The 19,877-nt window shown below is 41.9% G+C and overlaps 1 protein-coding gene across 1 annotated transcript; it reads left to right on the top strand.

The window, feature by feature from the left end:
* The first annotated feature begins 15,843 nt into the window (after positions 1–15,843).
* LOC145408433 (putative serine hydrolase) lies at positions 15,844–19,570 on the top strand. The gene is made up of 3 exons (XM_080279165.1): positions 15,844–15,941; positions 18,357–18,586; positions 18,924–19,570. Exons 1-3 carry the CDS (start codon positions 15,863–15,865, stop codon positions 19,533–19,535), a joined length of 921 nt encoding a protein of 306 aa, XP_080135291.1. The 5' UTR covers positions 15,844–15,862; the 3' UTR covers positions 19,536–19,570.
* The last annotated feature ends 307 nt before the right edge of the window (positions 19,571–19,877 follow it).

Below are 19,877 nucleotides of genomic sequence, written 5' to 3' on the forward strand. Positions count from 1 at the left end.
ACAGCTGTCACCTCCACAACCACCACCACCACCACCACAACTACTACACCATCAGCACCACCACCGAAATCACGAACACCTACACCAACACCACCACTATCACCACCATCACCACCACCACCACCACCACCACCACCACCACCTACAATAACAACACTATCTACATCACAACGACCACCATCACCACTTCAGCTACTACTATTGCCGATCCTCCTCCTCCTCCTCCTCCTCTTCCTCCTCCTCCTCTTCCTCCTCCTCCGCCTCCTCCTCCTCCTCCCTCTCCTCCTCCTCCACCAACTACTACTACTACTACTACTATTACTGTGTCCACCTGGTCGTCCCCTGCTGCGTGGAAAGGATGAAGAGTAACCTGCGCTCACTGCTTCCCTTGGGCTTTTCACATTCACATACTGTTGTTGTGGCTCGAGGCTCATATTGACGTGAGCCTGGCGAGAGGGGGTGTGCAGGGTGAAGTTGCCTTTCTCCTACAGTCCACCATCTTTCATCCGGGAGGTAGGGAGAGAGATGAGGCACGTTTGGAGTAAAAGTAGAGTCGCTCGGTTATCCAGGAGCTGCTACTCGAAGGCGTCCCTCTCCACCGTCTATATTAAGTCGTCCTCAAGTGATGCCCTGGCACTCTCCCTCCTCCTCAGTGTATATAATAATGTCCCCCTATAGTAATAAATATACGTAAGTAAAGATATTAACCTAGTAAACATTTTTATATAATTAATCTAAAGTTTAAAAGGAATATTGATATACTGCTGTGAGAAGGAGGTCCGGATGATGGTGATGATGATGAAAATATATGTTCGCCTGCCCACTTAATGTTTCCAATTACCGACTGGGGCTCCCTTAACAGAAATGAGGTGTGCGAAACATAAGGCAAACGCGAGACACACATAAAAATATTCAGTTGCGCCGGAGTGTGAGGCCTTCATGGGGTGGCACAAATATAACAGGACGACTCCTCTGATTGGTTATACAAACGGTCCTCAGCTTCCTCCCTATCCAGCAAAATGAAAACGGTGGACTTCAGCCTGCAGTCCACGGGGTTACGTTTAGATAGGACTGGGGTAAGAGCAGCAACAAAAACAACAACGACACAATAATAATAACATCAATATCAACAACAGCAATGATGACGTAACAGGTGCAACAAAGTATGAATTTTGTGATGAATTTGCCTGCCATGTTCCCATACCTACCCTAGTATCTCTTCCTTAGCGATTTATTTTGCATATTACACCTTGACATTCTCTTACTGGTTACTCGTATCATTTTAGTATCAGTTAGTTACCACAAAACACACAGAAGAGAATATCAATGTGGAAATTCACTCTATTCCTTTTATTCTACGTTGGCCTAGATTTTTGTCCTTTTGCAACTTAATTCACTTAGCTCTGTGGCAGAAGGAGACAGTGTTATCATTCTGCATCCTTTTCATTGCGCTTCTTTGTGACTAGCATCATAATCTAGTGTCAGTCTATTCCTACAACTCAAAATTCAAGATGGAGACATAGGTATTTTAAGCCAAGTTAGAGTAAAATGAGTATATGAACTGGTAACAGAGAGGTTCAGGGGAGCCTTTATATAGCTAAGAATTATACATCCCCATTCTCGACAAAAATTATACTCGTTTTACTTTAACTTGGCCTAAAATTGCCATCTCTCCATCTTGAATGCCGAATTATAGCAGGAGATTAACACTAGGATACGATGGTAGTCACGAAGAAGTGCTATGGGCAGGATGTAAAGCCGTAGTGTTGCCTTCGTCTCAATCTTGAATGCCGAATTGTAGGAAGAGATCAACATTAGAATACGATGCTAGTCACGAAGAAGTGCTGTGGGTAGGATGTGAAGCCGTAGTGTTGCCGTATTCTGAGCTACGTGAAATAAGCTGTAAAAGAACGAAAATCTGGACCAAGTTAGTCTAGAAGTAGTATAGCAGTGGAAGGCTTGCTGTACTCTGCTCACTTTAACTTGGCCTAATATTACCACCTTCCTATCATGCATGTTGAGCTGTTGCAAGAGATTTACGTTATAATATGTTGCTAGTCACGAAGAAGTGCTGTGTACGAGTAGAGCCGTAGTATTATTCTGTGACCTAATTTGGAGAAATAAGCTGAAAAGCGACGAATATCTGCGCCAAGTTAAGGTGGAAACTCTATAGTCCTCGTCCCTCTTATGCTAAATTTTGAGACATAATAATAGATTAGCACTTGAATATGATGCTAGTCACGAAGAAGTGCTATGGGGAAGGATGTAGAGCCCCGGTATTGTTCTGCCATTGAGTTACGTGGAATAAATCAGAAAAGGACAAAATCTGGGCCAAGTTAAGGTGAAAAAACTATAGTATGTGGATCCGGGAAAAAGTGGAGACAGCGAATCAATAACTGGCTTTCAAGATTACCTAACACCTTCTCCTTAGCGATTTATTTTGCACGTTACACCTTCTTGTACGAAATTGAGGGAAACAACGATAACGATATTATAAAGACCACTAAGACAATATTGGAACTTGCAGGATAAGTCGCCCAGGAAGAGATGTTGCGAAGTCTGTGTCAAAAATACGGTATGGCTTTAACTGGCTTGGATCTGGGTGGCTTTGGAGGCTTCGTACTATATTTTCTTTAGCGATTTATTCATGTTTATAATCTCTCATATTTATACCGTTTTAATATCGATCTAGTAACGCACAAGAAATTACTAGGGTTCCTTGGGCAAAATAAATCGCTCAGGTAGTTATATTACGAAATCTTCAATGCCAGTTACACAACGGCCCACTAAAATAAGCAGCAGGAAATACCACGACACACACACACACACACACACACACACACACACACACACACACACACACACACACACACACACACACACACACACACACACACACACACACACACACACACACACACACACACACACGATACGTCACTGGATGAGCCATGAAAGAAAGGAAGAAGGAAGAAAAGAAGAAGGAAGGAAGGAAGGAGGAAAGAAAGAAAGCAGTTAAAGAAATATGGATTGTATTTGGAAGGTGACTGTAAAACCAATATAACCTGTTTTGCTTTACCTGACAACCGGTCCACTCGCCGTTATGAGGTAGGAATAAGTCTTCTTGGTTACTAGTCAAATAAATCTTCCAGTCAAACTACACCTGACGATCAGATTAGATGGTAGGAGTTAGATTTCTTGAGAGAGAGAGAGAGAGAGAGAGAGAGAGAGAGAAGGAGATTTCGTAACCCATTTTCGTTAGTGACTTAGCCTATGACACTTTGATATTCTGTATTACGAATGCAAACTAAGTCGATATTAGGAGAAGGTAAACAGCATGTAAAGGAATATTAAAGTGTAATTCGCATAATAAATCGCTAAGGAGTAGGTGTTGCGATGCTTCCTCTGCCACCTACAGTGCAGGTCGTAAAAAACTTTAGACCAGGGATTTCCAAACGAGAGGGGGAGGGGAGATTAGGGATTAGTTTGGGATTTTCAGTGATGGAATGAATGCACAGAAGGAAGTGCTTTTGTTTTTTGTTCCAGTGTCATATGCAAGGAGTGGTTCATGGTAGAGGTTTGCATTGCACTCAGTTCACATGCGCAGTCCTGGTGTGCATGCTCTGAGACTTGAAAATGGGTTCCGTTTGACTCCCATGATGAAAGTATCTGGTTGTAATTTATCAGAGTTACATCATACTGGGCATTAATGCATCGTGATATGTGGTATGTAGATAAATGGATGTCTTGTGTTCATTTCGGAAACTACGAAGACAAAGCAGGTTGGTGCAAATACGTAAATATGTGTCTTTGTAGTGACTTATTTTTAGGTACATCCACGCACGTACTGCAGGCGTGCTTGAACTTGGTGCATGTGACTGTCGTATGCACTGGGTGACGTGTGCTGGAGGTTTTCGTTTGCAGTCTCTTAACTGTGTACTTCCTGCATGAAGGCCTTGCTGCGTGTGGTGTCCCTATCCAGACACTACGCACGTACTACGAACATGCACGAACTTGTCGCAAATGATATCGGGCAGGGTTGGATTAGACATATATTGAAGTCCTTAGCTGTGGGAAACTGTAGAGACCCTATTTAGCATTGTTAACAGAGAATTAGGCTGTATAACAACTGAACTTAAAAATGGCGCCAAGATGCATAGGAGATCCGTGCAGAGTGGATTAGTTAGGTTAAATCATTACTGAAATGTAAATTGTAATAAAACTGTAACAAATTTTCAAAAAATCAGATTTTTGGAGGTCCCTTCAGACTGTGGAGTCCTAAGCCGTCTTTTTTTTTTTTTTTTTTATGCCTAAATCCGGCCTTAACCCCGGATATTCTCTCTCTCTCTCTCTCTCTCTCTCTCTCTCCCTCCGTCTCCATTACACTACCTAACAGTTTCCCTTCCTCCACCTGTTTCACCACCACCATCACCACCACCACAACAACAACCGCACCACCATCACCACCACCACCACAATAGCCACACCGCAATCATTACCACTACCACCATCGCCACGAGGATTACCACCACCGTCACCACCACCTCAACCACCACAGCCATCACGACTTACACTCCCCCAATCACATTCACCACTACCACCCCCAAACCACCACCACTACTGCCCTTCCGCTCTCCCCCTACCGCTTACATCACTACCACTCATTCATCATCATTACCACCTCCCACCACCACCCCCGCCACCACCACCCCACCACCATCACAGGACAGCACCACCACTAATCTCCACCACCCCACCACTATCACCACCATCCCCACTCTCCCCACCACTATTACTACCACGACCACTCTCCCCCACCACTGTTACTACCACCCCCACTCTCCCCCACCACTGTTACTACCACGACCACTCTCCCCCACCACTGTTACTACCACCCCCACTCTCCCCCACCACTGTTATTACTTCCCCCACCACTGTTACTACCACCCCCACTCTCCCCCACCACTGTTACTACCACCCCCACTCTCCCCCACCACTGTTATTACTTCCCCCACCACTATTACTACCACCCCCACTCTCCCCCACCACTATTACTACCACCCCCACTCTCCCCCACCACTGTTACTACCACCCCCACTCTCCCCCACCACTTATTACCACCCCCACTCTCCCCCACCACTGTTACTACCACCACACTCTCCCCCACCACAATCACCCCCACCAATGTGACCTGTCAGCATTTTCCTAGAGCCGTCCAGGAACCAGTTTGAAAGGGGAAGAAGCGAGAGAGAGCTGGGGGGAATTACTGGGATGTACAGGGAGTTACTGGGAGGGGTATGGCGGTACTGGGAGGTAGTATGATCCCAGTCCTTCATATATGCAACAGGTCAACTCTGGAACTGTCTCCCTCTTTCTGTATTTCCTTCTGCTTATGACCTCCAGTCTTTCAAGCGCAGTGTGTCCAGGCATCTCGAAATGAACGGATCTTGAATTTGGCTCCATGTTATCTTGCTTTTTGTTTTTTCTTGGAGGGAACAAACTTGCTGGTTCTGGTTTTTGGTTCCTTCTTCCTTGCATTAAAAAAAAAAGAAAAAGGAAGGGGTATGGTGGTACTGGGAGGGGTATGGTGGTACTGGGAGAGGGTATAGTGGTACTGGGAGGGGTATGATGGTACTGGGAGGGGTATGGTGGTACTGGGAGGGGGTATGGTGGTACTGGGAGAGGGTATAGTGGTACTGGGAAGGGTATGGTGGTACTGGGAGGGGTATGGTGGTACTGGGAGAGGGTATGGTGGTACTGGGAGAGGGTATGGTGGTACTGGGAGAGGGTATGGTGGTACTGGGAGGGGGTATGGTGGTACTGGGAGGGGTATGGTGGTACTGGGAGAGGGTATAGTGGTACTGGGAGGGGGTATGGTGGTACTGGGAGAGGGTGTAGTGGTACTGGGAAGGGTATGGTGGTACTGGGAAGGGTATGGTGGTACTGGGAGAGGGTATAGTGGTACTGGGAGGGGGTATGGTGGTACTGGGAGAGGGTGTAGTGGTACTGGGAAGGGTGTGGTGGTACTGGGAGGGGTATGATGGTACTGGGAGGGATATGGTGGTAATGGGAGGGGGTATGGTGATCCTGGGAGGGGTATGGTGGTACTGGAACGGTACTGGGAGGGACACTGGGGTACTAGGAGGGGTATGCAGTTATGAGTCAGGAAAACTAGTTAATGTGAGTAAAGGAAGGGAGAGACAGGCATAAGCAAAAAGAGGACTGAGGTGCAAGGAGGTGTCGAGCCCTTTCACGGTCGGGTCAACTCTGGCATATCCTTTGACTTGACACCAGGCGATTTTGATTAAATTGAGGTGAGACACAGGAGCCTTCAAGCCTCATTTTGTTTCCGGGACATTTTGTTGCGAGACAGGCATGAGTCTCCTTGGTTACTAGTCAAATCAGCCCTCCGGTCCGACTAAACCATCAACTGAGCTGGGTTAGGGATACTTGTCAGGTGAAAATAAACAGACTAGAGTGTAATATTACCTCCATTTTTCGTTATGTTGTTCAGGAGAAACATAGGAGCCTGGGAGTTATTATTATTATTATTATCATTATTATTATTACTCTTACTATTATGATTATTATTACTCTTACTATTATTATTATTATTATTATTATTATTGCTATTTCTAGACGATGTATTTCAGCTTAGGAATGGCCTCTCGTGCTGAAGAGGTTAATTAATGTTGTATCTAACCCCTCTAGTTCAAGAAGTCTATCCTGAGCTGAAGAAAATTGTCAAAGTTGGAAAGAAGAAAATGAAAAAGGGTGAGGAGCTTTCGACGAGGGGAAGGTAAAGGGCGGGTGAGGGAAGGTGTGTGAGAGAGAGAGGGTGAGGGAAACTTAGAGGTGTGACACTGAGAGAGAGGTGAAAGGAAAAGAAGATATGAAGAGAGACAGACCAGTAGGAAGGGAGAGGGGGAGACGAAGGCAGATAAGAGAAATGAGAAAAGGAAAGGAGGGAGGAGAGAGGGGACAGGATAAATGAGGGAGAGAGTGAGGGGTAGAAGGGTGTGCGAGAGGAAGACAAGAGATGGTAGGAGGGAGAGGAAGATGCTGATGACATGGAATGAGGGCGAGGAGGAGAAAAGATATGAGGAAGGATAGAGGGATGTGGGAAGAGGAGGGAGAGAGATGGGAGGAGGGAGAGAAAGAGGTGAAAGGAGGAGAGAGAGGAAGAGGAGAGGCGGGAGGAGAGAACGAAGAAAGGAATGGAGAGTAGGAGGAGGACAGCGAGGAGGCAAGATCAAGCTGCGCCAGGGGGAATTCCCATGAAACTCCCACCCCTTTTCTAAGTCTTCCTGGTATTTAGGGGAGGGGAGGGGAAAGGGAGGAGGAAAGTGGTAAAGGGAGGGGAGGGGAAATGGAGGAGGAAAGTGGTAAAGGGAGGGGAGGGGAAATGGAGGAGGAAAGTGGTAAAGGGAGGGGAGGGGAAAGGGAGGAACCTGGAAAGTAGTAAAGAGAAGGGCGGCAGTGACTATAAGGGAAACTTGTCGTGGCCCCAGGCTCACCTGGCCGTGAGCTCGGTGGACTGAATGTTGAAGTTGTCATCCTTCAGTCTACTTTCCTCCTTTCCGGGGATAGGGAAGAAGGGTGAGGGAGGTGTGTACAACCAGGCAGCGGGGAGAATATCGGTATCACCACATAATTTGAAAACAGAGAGAATATAATTAGAGGAACGAATCGAGATGGTTTGTGAGCCATTGTCCTTATTTAGAGGGTAACGCAACTCTGGAGCTCTGAATGTTCCTTTTAATTATGTTATTTATTTGTATGATACAATAAATTTGATACCAGCAGCAGTGCGTATTGCAGTGGATCACAGTAGATAGATAGATACAGATAGGCGCAGAGATGGATAGACAGATAGCAGTAGTAGTAGTAGTAGTAGGTGGGGCATAGCTTTTGTCTTAGCGCCTCTCTCCTTATTCTTTTCAATCGTTTTTGTTCTGTGCGCTGATCATTGACTTTCTTTTAGTTTCCACATTTCATTTTTTTTCTTTTCCGTTACTTGTTTTTCTTTCTTTTCCCCGAACAGAAGTAGAGTTTAGATTAAATCTGTTCTGTTCTCTGGAAAAGGTTGTTGTTGTAGGTTATTTTTTATTCTTACTTCACTTAACCTTAGAGTTTACTAGGAAATGTTTGATTTATATTCATATAAGATCAGAAGAAGAGGGGATAACTACAGAAGGCCAGTTGGTCCATGCTTGGCAGCTCCTAGAAGAGTGACTAAACAACTAGCATAAGACAAGGGTAGCAAAGAAGGTTCTCCCCCAACCACCAAACCCTCCAGCTGAACCCGGCAGGAAAAGTCAGAAGGAACATCACACGGTATAGAATAATCAACATATTGGACACACTGGTTCTTCACTACTGGATTTTTTTTTTTTCTCCAGTTTTAGTGTGTTTGTTCGTTCTGTGAAAAGTATTGATGAGTCCCAGCCATTTTCATACAGTGTGTCTTCTTTTATTTCTTATTTCCATTGCCTATAGTAGTCTGGTGTGGTGCTGCCAAGTATTTCTCTGTCTGTTTATCTATAGCCAGGCACCTTAATTCCGTAAGGGGTTGCCACAAACAAATCGTCTCCATGTCGCCCTGTCTCCTGCCATTTCCCTGCTTTCCCCCCTCAGCTCACCCCCCCCCTCTCATATAACTCTGCACTCCATCCCTCCATCTGATCCTCGGTCTCCCCCCCCCTCCACCTCACACATAATTCTCCTCGTTAGTCTCTCGCTCTCTATCCTCTCCACATGGCCAAACCACCTCAATGTATTAATTTCTCCCAACGCTTTCTATTTCTGCTTTCCATATTTGTGTCAAGATTATTCACCTTTACTTTCAGTTCCTTTTCTTTGGCTAATCCTTCCAAATTTATATTTACTTTGTGTTGATATATATATTTTTTTGTATTTAGCCCAACTTGTGCTTTGGTTTTCGTATTGGTCCGAAAATACTGATTTTACTAGCTTCTTTCTTTCATCAATCAGTATGTATCGGATATGTGATAATATACTTTGTATGTCTCCTGTGGTATGTATCTTGTGCACAACTTGTAATACACAGTAATTTGGTGCTCGAAAGATTCTTCTAGAAGCTTTGTTTTCTGGTATCTGAAGTTTATTACCTTCATCTTTATTAACAAACATAGCTTCTGTTATGTGCAGTATACTTGACAGGGTCACATTTTTCCTGAACACTTCCTATTTTCACCCGGTTAATCGCAGCTTCCTGAGGTTATGGATGTTATTTGATTAACATAGATTTCTGCCTTTTGTAGCTGTTTTGCTTTATGTTCTCTTATACAGTCCTTTTTGTTGGCCATGGTCACTCCAAGGTATTTTATACTGTGTTGCTTTTACACCACATTTCTTGTGGTTGCTCTTGTTTGTTGTATATGAGTACTTGGCTCTTTCCCTCTCCTTACAAACACCTCCTGTAGTTTCTACAGCATGTATTGCTTTCAGAGCTTCATCATCCGAGTATACTAGTAATTATAGGCTATCGGCTTAGAAAATGCTGTTAATTTGCAAACTTGGTTTTGCAAACCCTATTTTTGTCGAGGTGGTCACTGATGATGTACAGTACAGGCGCGTTTTTCGTGAGGCCGCACAAAAACGCGCCTGGGCACCAAGAAAAGATCTAGATCATTACAACCCTGTCCGACACCGCTGAATGCTTAATTTGGCTATTTCTTCAGGCTTTGAAGGGGCACGGTGGCTCAGTGGTAAAGCATCGGAGTCGTGATCGGGGGATTGCGAGTTCGAGCCTCGCCCGGGACTGCCGTGCCGGGAGTGGTAGCGCGCTCCTGTAACCTAGCGGGGCTATATGGCCATAGTTGCCTAGCTCGGGGATTAAATCCCTTTCAGGCTTTGAATGAAGCTTTGTTTCGTGATCAGTACAAATGTTTTTAGTACTGTTATTATGGATGAATATTATTCAGTGTTTAAGGGCTTCGCAGAATTTCTAGTTTCATACTGTCAAAATCTGCTAAAATCAACTGGATCGCTATTCAGATATGATAATCCCCCACTTACAACCAAGTAAGCATGACTAATGATTTTACACACTGAGATTTGTGTAATCTTGAAGCTTAAGTAACATAACTCCAGTTCATCGTGACGACAACTCAGCATTGAAGGTGGAAAGTTAGCAATTTTAGTCTACTGTAGGTTAGAGTAAGAAGGATATAGACGGTAATTATGCGAATGGTGTCGGGCGTTATTTAGTGTTACAGAACGTCGGCGGTGGCTGTGGAGGAGGACTTTGAACAGTATCGGATCACCGAGGAGTGGCGTGAGTGATCTTATCAGTAAGATATGTTGAAATTTAAATGCAGTTCTGTACGCAAGAATTGTGTTCATTGGGTGGGTAAATATGTTTAGCCTTTAAGGGACGGTAACCGAATAATCAAGCATTAAGTCACTAGGCCTAGTTTTATTGGCCGGAGAGTGAGGCCTATTTGGGAAGTACAATAATCTCACAAACCTAGCTTATTGGTGTACAGTATTTTTAGTTTCCTGCAACCACAGAACCTTTGGTGCCTGACTCACCATTCCAATGACTGTTGTATGTTTTTTAATGATTACTTGTACGGTAACTTTTTTTTAATGTACGACGGTGATGCGGTATTTCCTTATTTCCCACTGTGTTGAGAGGATCCTTTGTTATTTTCGTAAATTTTTGGTAATTCACATCACTCGAACCAGAAAATTTGACACAGCCACGTTGTAGACCACATTATTTTTAATGTTTCACTTGAATTTGTTTTCAGAAATATATATTTAACGTGAAAATCCTACATTTCATTACCTTGAATCTCCGCCTATGTTTGTCAGTAGCCAGCCATTTTTATCATTCTTAATGTGCATTTTTTTACCTTTGAAAATTTGCTATCTAATGCAAGTGAAGTTAGGTTGGATTAGGTTAGGTTTGGTTAAAGCATTAAGTTTCCCTTTGTTTTGACATGAGATACACTGACACCTCCAGTCGGAGTGCGGCCAGTCGGCAAGATTGTCAGTAGACAATGCTGCAGGTGACCTGGCCGCTTCCATAACTACCCCAAAATGGTATATTTTGCCTTGGGCAGACCTGATCTCCAAAGTGAGTGATTTCCAACAAAAGTGAAGCTAAAATTCATTCAAATGATATTAAAATCTATCTACTGTAAGATGGGGTAACTGGGCACTTAGCTGGGGAACCGGACACCCACTAAGTTATTTGCAAATTTTCCTATATAAAACCTATAAATCTTTAATTTTCTAAACTTTTCTAGTGATAATTTTATAGCTAAGTCCTCCAGCAATAACATACCTCAAAATCAACAGTTAGAAATAGGAAAAAGTAGTCCACTGATCCTTGCATGCACAAGTGTGACGTTTTCGAGAATTCACAGAAGCCCCGACATTGGAAATGCTAAGGGTAAGTTACCTATATTAGAAGTTAGCTAGAGAACTCTACTTATGCTCAGTTATTGGACATTATCAAAGGTTGAATGGGAACTAGTTAACATGTTTCTACAGTTAAACATGTCCGCGTAACAGTAAGGGTAACTCAGGTGTGGTAACTGGGCACTTTGGGGAGGGCAGCTGGTCACATTAACTGATTATCATTATTTGGTTTCTAAATATGTCTCAAAGACTCCTTGTCATCTATTGCTATATTTCTAAGTTTCAGGGATGCACCAGGCTCTGAATCTGTTTGCTAGTTTACACACAGAACTGCAGTGATGATGCGGAACTACAAAATCCTGAGTAGCAGGAGTACACCTGTTTTTCTTGCTTAAGTTTATGTTATAGGCTATATAAGTGTATGTTACATATTATGTTTGCCTGCCTAAGTTTATGCCATTTAGTTTCAGACAACAGTAATGAGCGCCTTCATACGATAATAAAAAAGTCTGGGTGCCCGGTTGCCCAATTGCGTTGGGTAAACGGGCACCCACCTCGTTTTATTTCTAAGTAAATTGTTTCTGGATCCTTAAGTACATGTCTGGTTCCAAAAGGTAGCCCTAAATCAGTTATTTAAAAACATTTTTTATTCTTTCCAAATTCCTGCACATCTCTATAATACAAAAAAGAGGAAAAAATGGTGTCCAGTTACCCCATTTTACGGTATCTATTGCCAGACGCCTTAATCCCGTAAGGGGTGGCCATTTGACTTTGAGTTATTTGTTTTATGGGGAGGGGCACTAACCCTCCACCAACCCACTTTTTGACACAGGGAGCACGTATGGTTTAGTTATATGGTTATCACCCAGCGTTGTAAATGGTTTCTTGGCCTACAGGAAACCATTTGGCTTGTCACTCAGTGTAAAGCCACATGTAAAGGAAAGAAAAGCAATAAGAAGTGACAGGAAAGATGGGAGAAAGAGAAGTGGGCAGGCTCAGAAAATTAATGATAAAGGCTAAGGAAGAAGTAGGCAACATTACATCAAGTGAGTGGATGATGGTCGCCACCACCTGCCACTAAAATCAACCAGAAAATATATTTTTTGTTATGAAATAGAGTTATGTGAATTATCGAAATTGACCGTTATTTTGTATTCATTAGCATATATAGTGGGCTTCTTTAAAATGTTTTTTTTTAATGCTCCTAAATAAGAGGTTCCATAATTGAACATAATACTGTATATACTGCACGTATCGTATATTTTACAGAGTATGAAGTGATTTAATTTAATCGCATAGAGCTGCTTTACAAACGTAGACTATCATATTTTAATGGATGTCTCCTGTGTCATGTATATAAAAATTTGTGGTTTTGCATTTTTGGACGGTCAAGGTTATTTATATTTTATTTCTAACCTAATCTAACTTAAGTTAAATTAAACCTACCTAACTGATGGAACTTAACTACATTACCCTGTCAGAGAACCTAACCTAACTTAACTAAACTAACTTACCGGTAACTAACCTAAGTAAAGGGTATGACTGTCCAAAACTGCAGTTATACCAAATTTGCCTGACCATAGCACCTACCGTACCTTTGCAACTGGATGGTCATAGGATGATTGCTCTTTGATTAATGAACACTCTTAATTCACGATACTGGTGTGGCACAAGTTTTATGCAGTGCACATTTTAATGTTTTTTTTTTTTTTTTTTTTTTTTTTTTTAATGTGTCCGACTCTGGGCATAGGCTTCACAGCCTGCTATCAAGGCCCAGCAGTCCTCCTACATACCATACACCTCTACATGTCACCACTTCGGCGCTAACACCCACCGTCCATATTGAATACATGCTAGGGCTGTCTCATGCAGGACTGGTGTATTGGTATTAGCGGGGGTATTTTTACGACATGTCGGCACTGTTAGGTAGGTTATAATCACTGGGGAGTCTGGAGGGACAAAGCCCCCCAGTCAGACTTCCATTGCTTGTTGGGATAGTCTAGGTGGGCTAAGTCCCCCCAGTTAGGTGACACGATTTTCCAGACAGGTATCTGCCGAAATGTATGGTAATTGAATTGTGTACATTTGAGTATGTTTGGTGCACTGGCACGTTCAATTAGCGGGATTGGAAGTCAACACGTTGTTGCGGATGTTGTTCAAGCAGTTTCATTTAAAATAATTAAGTAGATAAATTTTGTGTGTTCTCTTTACATCTTTTGTTGAAAATTAATGTTACTCAGTAATTACCTGCAGTGTATCTAGTACTGTAATTACTTGTTTAAAGAAAACAGCTTGAATCCCTGGTCACTGTCGTTTGTAAATACTTTTTTTTTTTTTTATAAGCTCTTGCCATTCAGTCCTTTTTTTTTTTTTTTTTTTTTTTTTTTTTAATGCGAGGAAGAAGGAACCAAAGGCCATGAGCCCGCAGAGTTTTATCTTGTAGAAATGTCAGACAAACTGCAGGAGAGCTCCCATTAATTAATGAAAATGTTATGACAAATTATCTTTCATAATTGTATAATTTATGACACCCAGATTAGGTAATTATTTGTATTATTATTATTATTCTTATTCTTCGTATTATTATTATTATTTTATTTTTATTTTTATTTTTTTTTGCCAAAGAGCTCCAAGTTGTTGACGCCAGTGGTGGTTTCCTACAGAGGGCAGTGGATCAATTCGGACCTGAAAGTCATTTGTCCCCAAATAATTCTTATTAGTTTGAGTAGGTTAGGTCATATTAGGTTAGGTTGATAGAGGCAAACAAGTACTGCAGTGACAGATTGACTTTGGAGCCGAATCAGCCTGAAAGTCCGACTTTGCAGACCACTTGAGACAGTTTACTTGTAAAACTGATTAGGTTGTATAGCAGACATCTTCAAAATTACACATTTCCACAAGGTTTTAAATCACAGTGGTAAGCAAGTTATACTTTACTGAGAAGAAAATACTACAGTAAGACCTCACTATAACGGACTAATTGGGGCTAATGCCATTCTGAAAAATGCGAAATTCCGTTAAAAGCAACATCCAGACTTCCCTCTGCTAAACCGGACTTTTTCCGATGTATCAGACATTAGTCCGTATTGTATGAACGGTTTTCAAACTGTTTTGACTACCACTGAGGCACTGTACTGTGTTATAACTTCATTATATTAATCAAATGGTATAATATATATAATAATACTGTACTGTACACTGATAAACATGTCTTTTATTTATCTTATTGTGGTGAACGTAGCTGAAGTGGTCAGGCAGCCTGGACTGCTCCTGGCTTTATCGGACTTTTTCCAATATATCAGAATTTAGTCCGGTAGCTCCTCAAGTCCGATAAAAGCGAATTCCAGTCTATTGAAGTCTGTTATATTGAGTTTTACTGTATTGTGAGATGTGACCAACTTTTCCCTTAATAATTTATTTTATTGTTTCTTCATCATGGGAGACTAGGTATGTGTAGTAGAGTACATGATATGAAACTGGCTCTTTGTTACTTGTCATTTCCTTTTGTATTTATTATTATTGTTATACATACATACATACATCATCAAATCCTGTGTTGCCCCATGTGGAGCGTAGCAGCCCGGGCCTAGGCAAGTTGATCGTGACATTTAAGATAAGAGTGACCAGCCTCTCTCATCCCTGAGTGGCATTACATGAGCAATAAACCCCAGCCACCCCTTGGATATAAACCTGCACCTGCTCAATCCGAATGGAGCGCCTTAATTACTCAGTAAACCACCAGGTGTCATAATTTTTGTGTGGTTACCACCCGGCATAGTAAATGGTTTCCTGGGGTACAAGAAACCATTTGGCTTGTCACTCAGTGTAGAGTCACCCATATGCAGAAGGAAAAGGAAAGAATGAAGAAAAGAAGACAGAAGAGGGAGTGTAAAGTCATCCGTAGGCAGAAAGAATGAAGGAAAGAATGACAAAAGAGGAAGGAAGGAAGGAGGAGAGGAAAGGGCAGACATCCAAAGCAGCACTACATCGAGTGAGTGGATGGTGAGCGCCTCCACCTACCACAGATAGCAAATATCATGTTTATATAAACAAATATCATGTTTATATAAACAGACATTGTTCATACACTATGGATCGTTGGTAAACATTAACAATTGTTTGAATGTGTTTAGTAGGCATCGGACCCCCTGTGCACTGATATTTTTGTGACCCGTAGTACATGTATAACCAAGCAGTCTCCACTGTCCATTCATATCAGTGCCTTTGCTAGAAGGCATTCCTCTACAGTGCCAGCTGTAACTGTAAAAGCTGGAAAGAACCAGAATTCCTGGAAAGTGATATGATGGATTTCTGGAACTGAACCAAACCAGATGTTCTCTGCCTTATTCCAGCTCTTTATTTATGCATATTTAATCTCATACCATTATCAGTATTCCAGAATATACCGATGCTGAGGGGACTTTCAAGCAGCACGCATATTCCAGTGAAAGCACTTTTTTCACGTATTATGTCTACTCATCCACACATGGCAGAATCTGCTGAACCGAAAGAAATCAGTATTCCCATTCCAAATGGCCACATTGCAGGTGAGTCATGCAAATATATTACCAGTACGGTAGCTCTGTATTATAGGGATACAGTAGCAACTATCCAGGATGTTCACATTGTGATTATGTACCGTACAGTATTTTGCACTCTTATGAATCAGTTGAAACTAAGGCTCCCAAACATTTATGTACATTTCTTGCACATTGCTTGCTTCTCTGCTATTTTCAGATGATAACAGGTGCCCTTGCTGTAGGAGGAGCAACTGATTTGTGCACAAAACAGCACATTTTTTCCTTCATTTTGTATTACAGAGAACTTAGTTTGTATGATGACAGATAATAACATTCTGAGCCAAATATGGTGTTGCATATTATGATGGGAAAACAGTAATTCTGCTAGCACGACTGTTATTGTCTTAGCCTAATTCATAAAGTGCAGAGACAAGTGTTTTACTGTGGCACCCACCCCACACCTTACTGGATCAGTGCAGTACACATCACAACATGCTCATTCCCTTCATTTCTGAACGTACAAATCTTCATCATCATCGTAACCATTTTTACCCTCTGAAGAGTGAGGTGAAGTAGGATCCAAAAGTCAAGAAAAATATGAATGTTGGAGAATTATCAGCAGCATGCCCAGTGAAGTGGGCCAGACACTCATTCACACCCACTCAGATACCTGGAATATTAAGTCACAGATCTAACAGTGTTCATATATTTTTCTTAATTTTATTTATAGATCTGCTTCACATACACCAGCCTGATAGTCTGCCAACTCTCAGGTTAAAAAAGGGGGAGCAAAGCCTTGTCATATCCTCATTCATACATAAAAGCTACGGGTATATCTAACTAATTCACTTCTTCAGAAATTCATAACCTTATGAACTTCCATACCTAACTTTCTCACACATTCATATACCTTATCCTTCAAGCTGCTTCTTGTTCTCCCATGCTGCCTTCCACCTTCAGATTCATTCATGTACATCTTTTCACCACACTGTTTACATCCATTTTCACCAGATGACCTTACCATTTAAGCACACACTTTTCCTCCAAGTTATCAGTAGACTTCCATACTCCACATATTTTGAGAATAATCATTTGTCATCTTATTCACCCTATACAGTACACTCCTCACACGTTCCTCAGAACGCTAAGTTGTCTTTTTATGTTACCTTTTTTTTAGGTTCTGTCTGGCTGGAATGCCTTAACCATCTAGACCAGGGGTTCTTAACCTGGGGTCCATGGATAGGCTTCAGGGGGTCCTTGAAGGTCAGAATAATTGAGAACAATTTAGCATTATTGCGTGATGCCGTTTGGCATCATTAGCTTAAAAAAAAAAAAAAAAGTCTAGAAGAATTCTGGTGTTCGTTGACACAAGCCTACCCTCGTCTGGCAAAGCGAGCTATGGGTGCTGTGATTCCGTTTACTACTACATACCTTTGTGAGTCAGGGTTTTCAGAGCATGTTTCTATCAAAACGAAAAGTTGAAATTACTGTAACTTATGTCAACGGTGACATGCGTGTTGCCTTGTCAAAGACCACTCCACAATTTCATCATTTTATTCAAGCCAAACAACAACAACCCTCTCACTGAAATGAACTTTTGAGCAGAATTAAAGTTTTGTTTAATTTGCACAAGTTGGATGTATTTCATCTTTTCATCGAGTGGCCATTAGTTTTTGCATGGAAAAGAGGGAGAAACAATTCTTTGAAAAGACTGTTTTATACTTAGTGTATGTCATACACTGCGTGAGGTAGTTTTCAATAAAATACAGTATATTCATTGCATGCAAAATACTGTGTTTAAGTGATTATGTGCATTGCTGTAGGGAAGGGGTTCATAGCTTTCACCAGATTCTCGAAGGGGTCCGTGACTCAAAAAAGGTTAAGAACCACTGCTCTGAGTTAACGGAAAATGGCAAATCAACTTCACAGGTAGCCATGGAACTTTTAAAGTTATTTATATATATATTCACTCTCATCTTAAATGTCAGGACCAACTGCCTAGCCCTGGGCTCCTACGCTCCTCATGGGGCAACGTAGGATTGGATGATGGATGCAAATCACCCCCTGTGAGCAAGTTTGCACATACTATACCTAATAAACCATACCTGGGACCTGAAAGCAACATAAAATATCACAAATAGCTGATGACTTGTCAACACGTGAGTGTGGGCAAGTCATCAGCTACATATATACTACAACTTCTTGCAATCATGCCCATTAAATTCAGTCTTGGCTCCACAGAGGGGCAATCCGCGCATGTTCGAAGCCCGCTAAAGTTGATTTCACGAATGTGGAGGACCTGGTGTATACTAGACCCTGGTATCCTGGCCTTGAACTTGTACACCTAAGAGGGGGTAAAATTGGAATGGCACTTACTGTTGTATTAATATGTAGTGAGATAGAATTTCATGCAGGAAATGAAGTAATCATTTGGTGTTGCAGGCAAAGTGTGGAATGAAGGTGGTACACCAATCTTGGGACTTCATGGGTACATGGACAATGCTGGTACATGGGATGGTGTGGCATCACTTCTTCCAAGGAACTTGTCATTGATTGCCATAGACTTTCTTGGACATGGTCTGTCATCATGGTACCCTGCTGGGGCATATACCCATTTTACTGGCTTGCTGCTGACCATTGAAAGAGTTGTGCAACACTTTGGGTGGGAAGAGGTGAGTGTAAAGGTTGTACAGCACTTTGGATTGCAAGAGGTTAGTGTAAAAGTTGTACGGCTCTTTGCATTAGGTTAGTGGAAAGGTTTTACAGCACTTTGGATTGCAAGAGGTTAGTGTAAAGGTTGTACAGGACTTTGGATTGCAAGAGGTTAATGTAAACGTTGTACAGCACTTTCGAATGCAAGAGGTTAGTGTAAGGGTTGTACAGCACTCTAGTTGGAAAGAGATAAGTATAAGGAAACATCCTCACTAAATTTCTGACACCTGAACAGTGAAATTACATTGTTAACCAATATTAAATACTCTACCCAGTTGATAAATATTTTTGTTTCAGGTGAATTTGCTGGGTCACAGCATGGGTGCTGGTGCAGGATTTATGTATGCTGGAACATTTCCTGAAAAAGTGAAGAAATTGGTGATGATTGACTTGGTGAAGCCTATTTCCACCCCACCCTCATATCAGCCAGAGAGAACTGCAAAGGGTATCAATGAGCTCATCGCTGCAGAGGCAAAGCTGAACACAAGCCCACCCACTTATGACTATGACACCATTGTGGAAAAGCTAGTTAAATCATATGGGCTTAGTATTACAGAAAAATCAGCAAAGGTCCTGCTAAAGAGAGGATCTGTGGAACACCCAGATGGACAATATTCTTTCAGTTATGACCCCAGGCTCAAAACAGCAAACATGTTTGGTATGACCTTTGAACAGCAAAAGGAATTTGCTGAGAGGTTGCAGTGTGAGCTACTTATTCTCAAGGCAACTGCAGGCCCAATGTATGAGCATCGGGAAATGTATGATGAAATAATGAATATATATGAAAAGAGAGCCAGAAAGTTTATGTATCAGAAAGTAGAGGGAACTCATCATGTTCACTTGAATCATCCAGAATTAGTTGCACCAGTAATCTCTCAGTTCTTTAGTAAAGATGCCAATCATCTTTAAGATGAATGAAGACTAACACTTAATGGTGCAGTTGAACCCCCATTAATAGGCAATCATGGTGATTTGATGGTGGTAGGTGAGTAATTCTGCCAGTTATGTGTGATTTATTCTTGTGTCTGCTTCAGTGTTTAGTACCGCATGAAATACTGCAATGAGCTGTAAGAACATCACACCAGACAATAAGATACATATATATATATATATATATATATATATATATATATATATACCTGTATATGTATCCATCCATCCATCCATCATCCAATCCTACGTTGCCCCATGAGGAGCATAGGAGCCCGGGTCTAGGCAGTTGGTCCTGACATTTAAGATGAGAGTGACCAA

Source organism: Coenobita brevimanus, chromosome 8 (assembly GCF_032717465.1).
Source record: "Coenobita brevimanus isolate Jiangsu-jjx chromosome 8, ASM3271746v2, whole genome shotgun sequence".
NCBI classification, from domain to species: Eukaryota; Metazoa; Arthropoda; class Malacostraca; order Decapoda; family Coenobitidae; genus Coenobita; species Coenobita brevimanus.

Excerpts from the sequence above, each read along its gene's own strand:
- LOC145408433 (XM_080279165.1), top strand. The coding sequence starts at position 15,863 with ATGTCTACTCATCCACACATGGCAGAATCTGCTGAACCGAAAGAAATC. Across the intron at positions 15,942-18,356 it reads TCCAAATGGCCACATTGCAG|GCAAAGTGTGGAATGAAGGT; the intron begins GTGAGTCATGCA and ends TTGGTGTTGCAG. Across the intron at positions 18,587-18,923 it reads AACACTTTGGGTGGGAAGAG|GTGAATTTGCTGGGTCACAG; the intron begins GTGAGTGTAAAG and ends TTTTTGTTTCAG.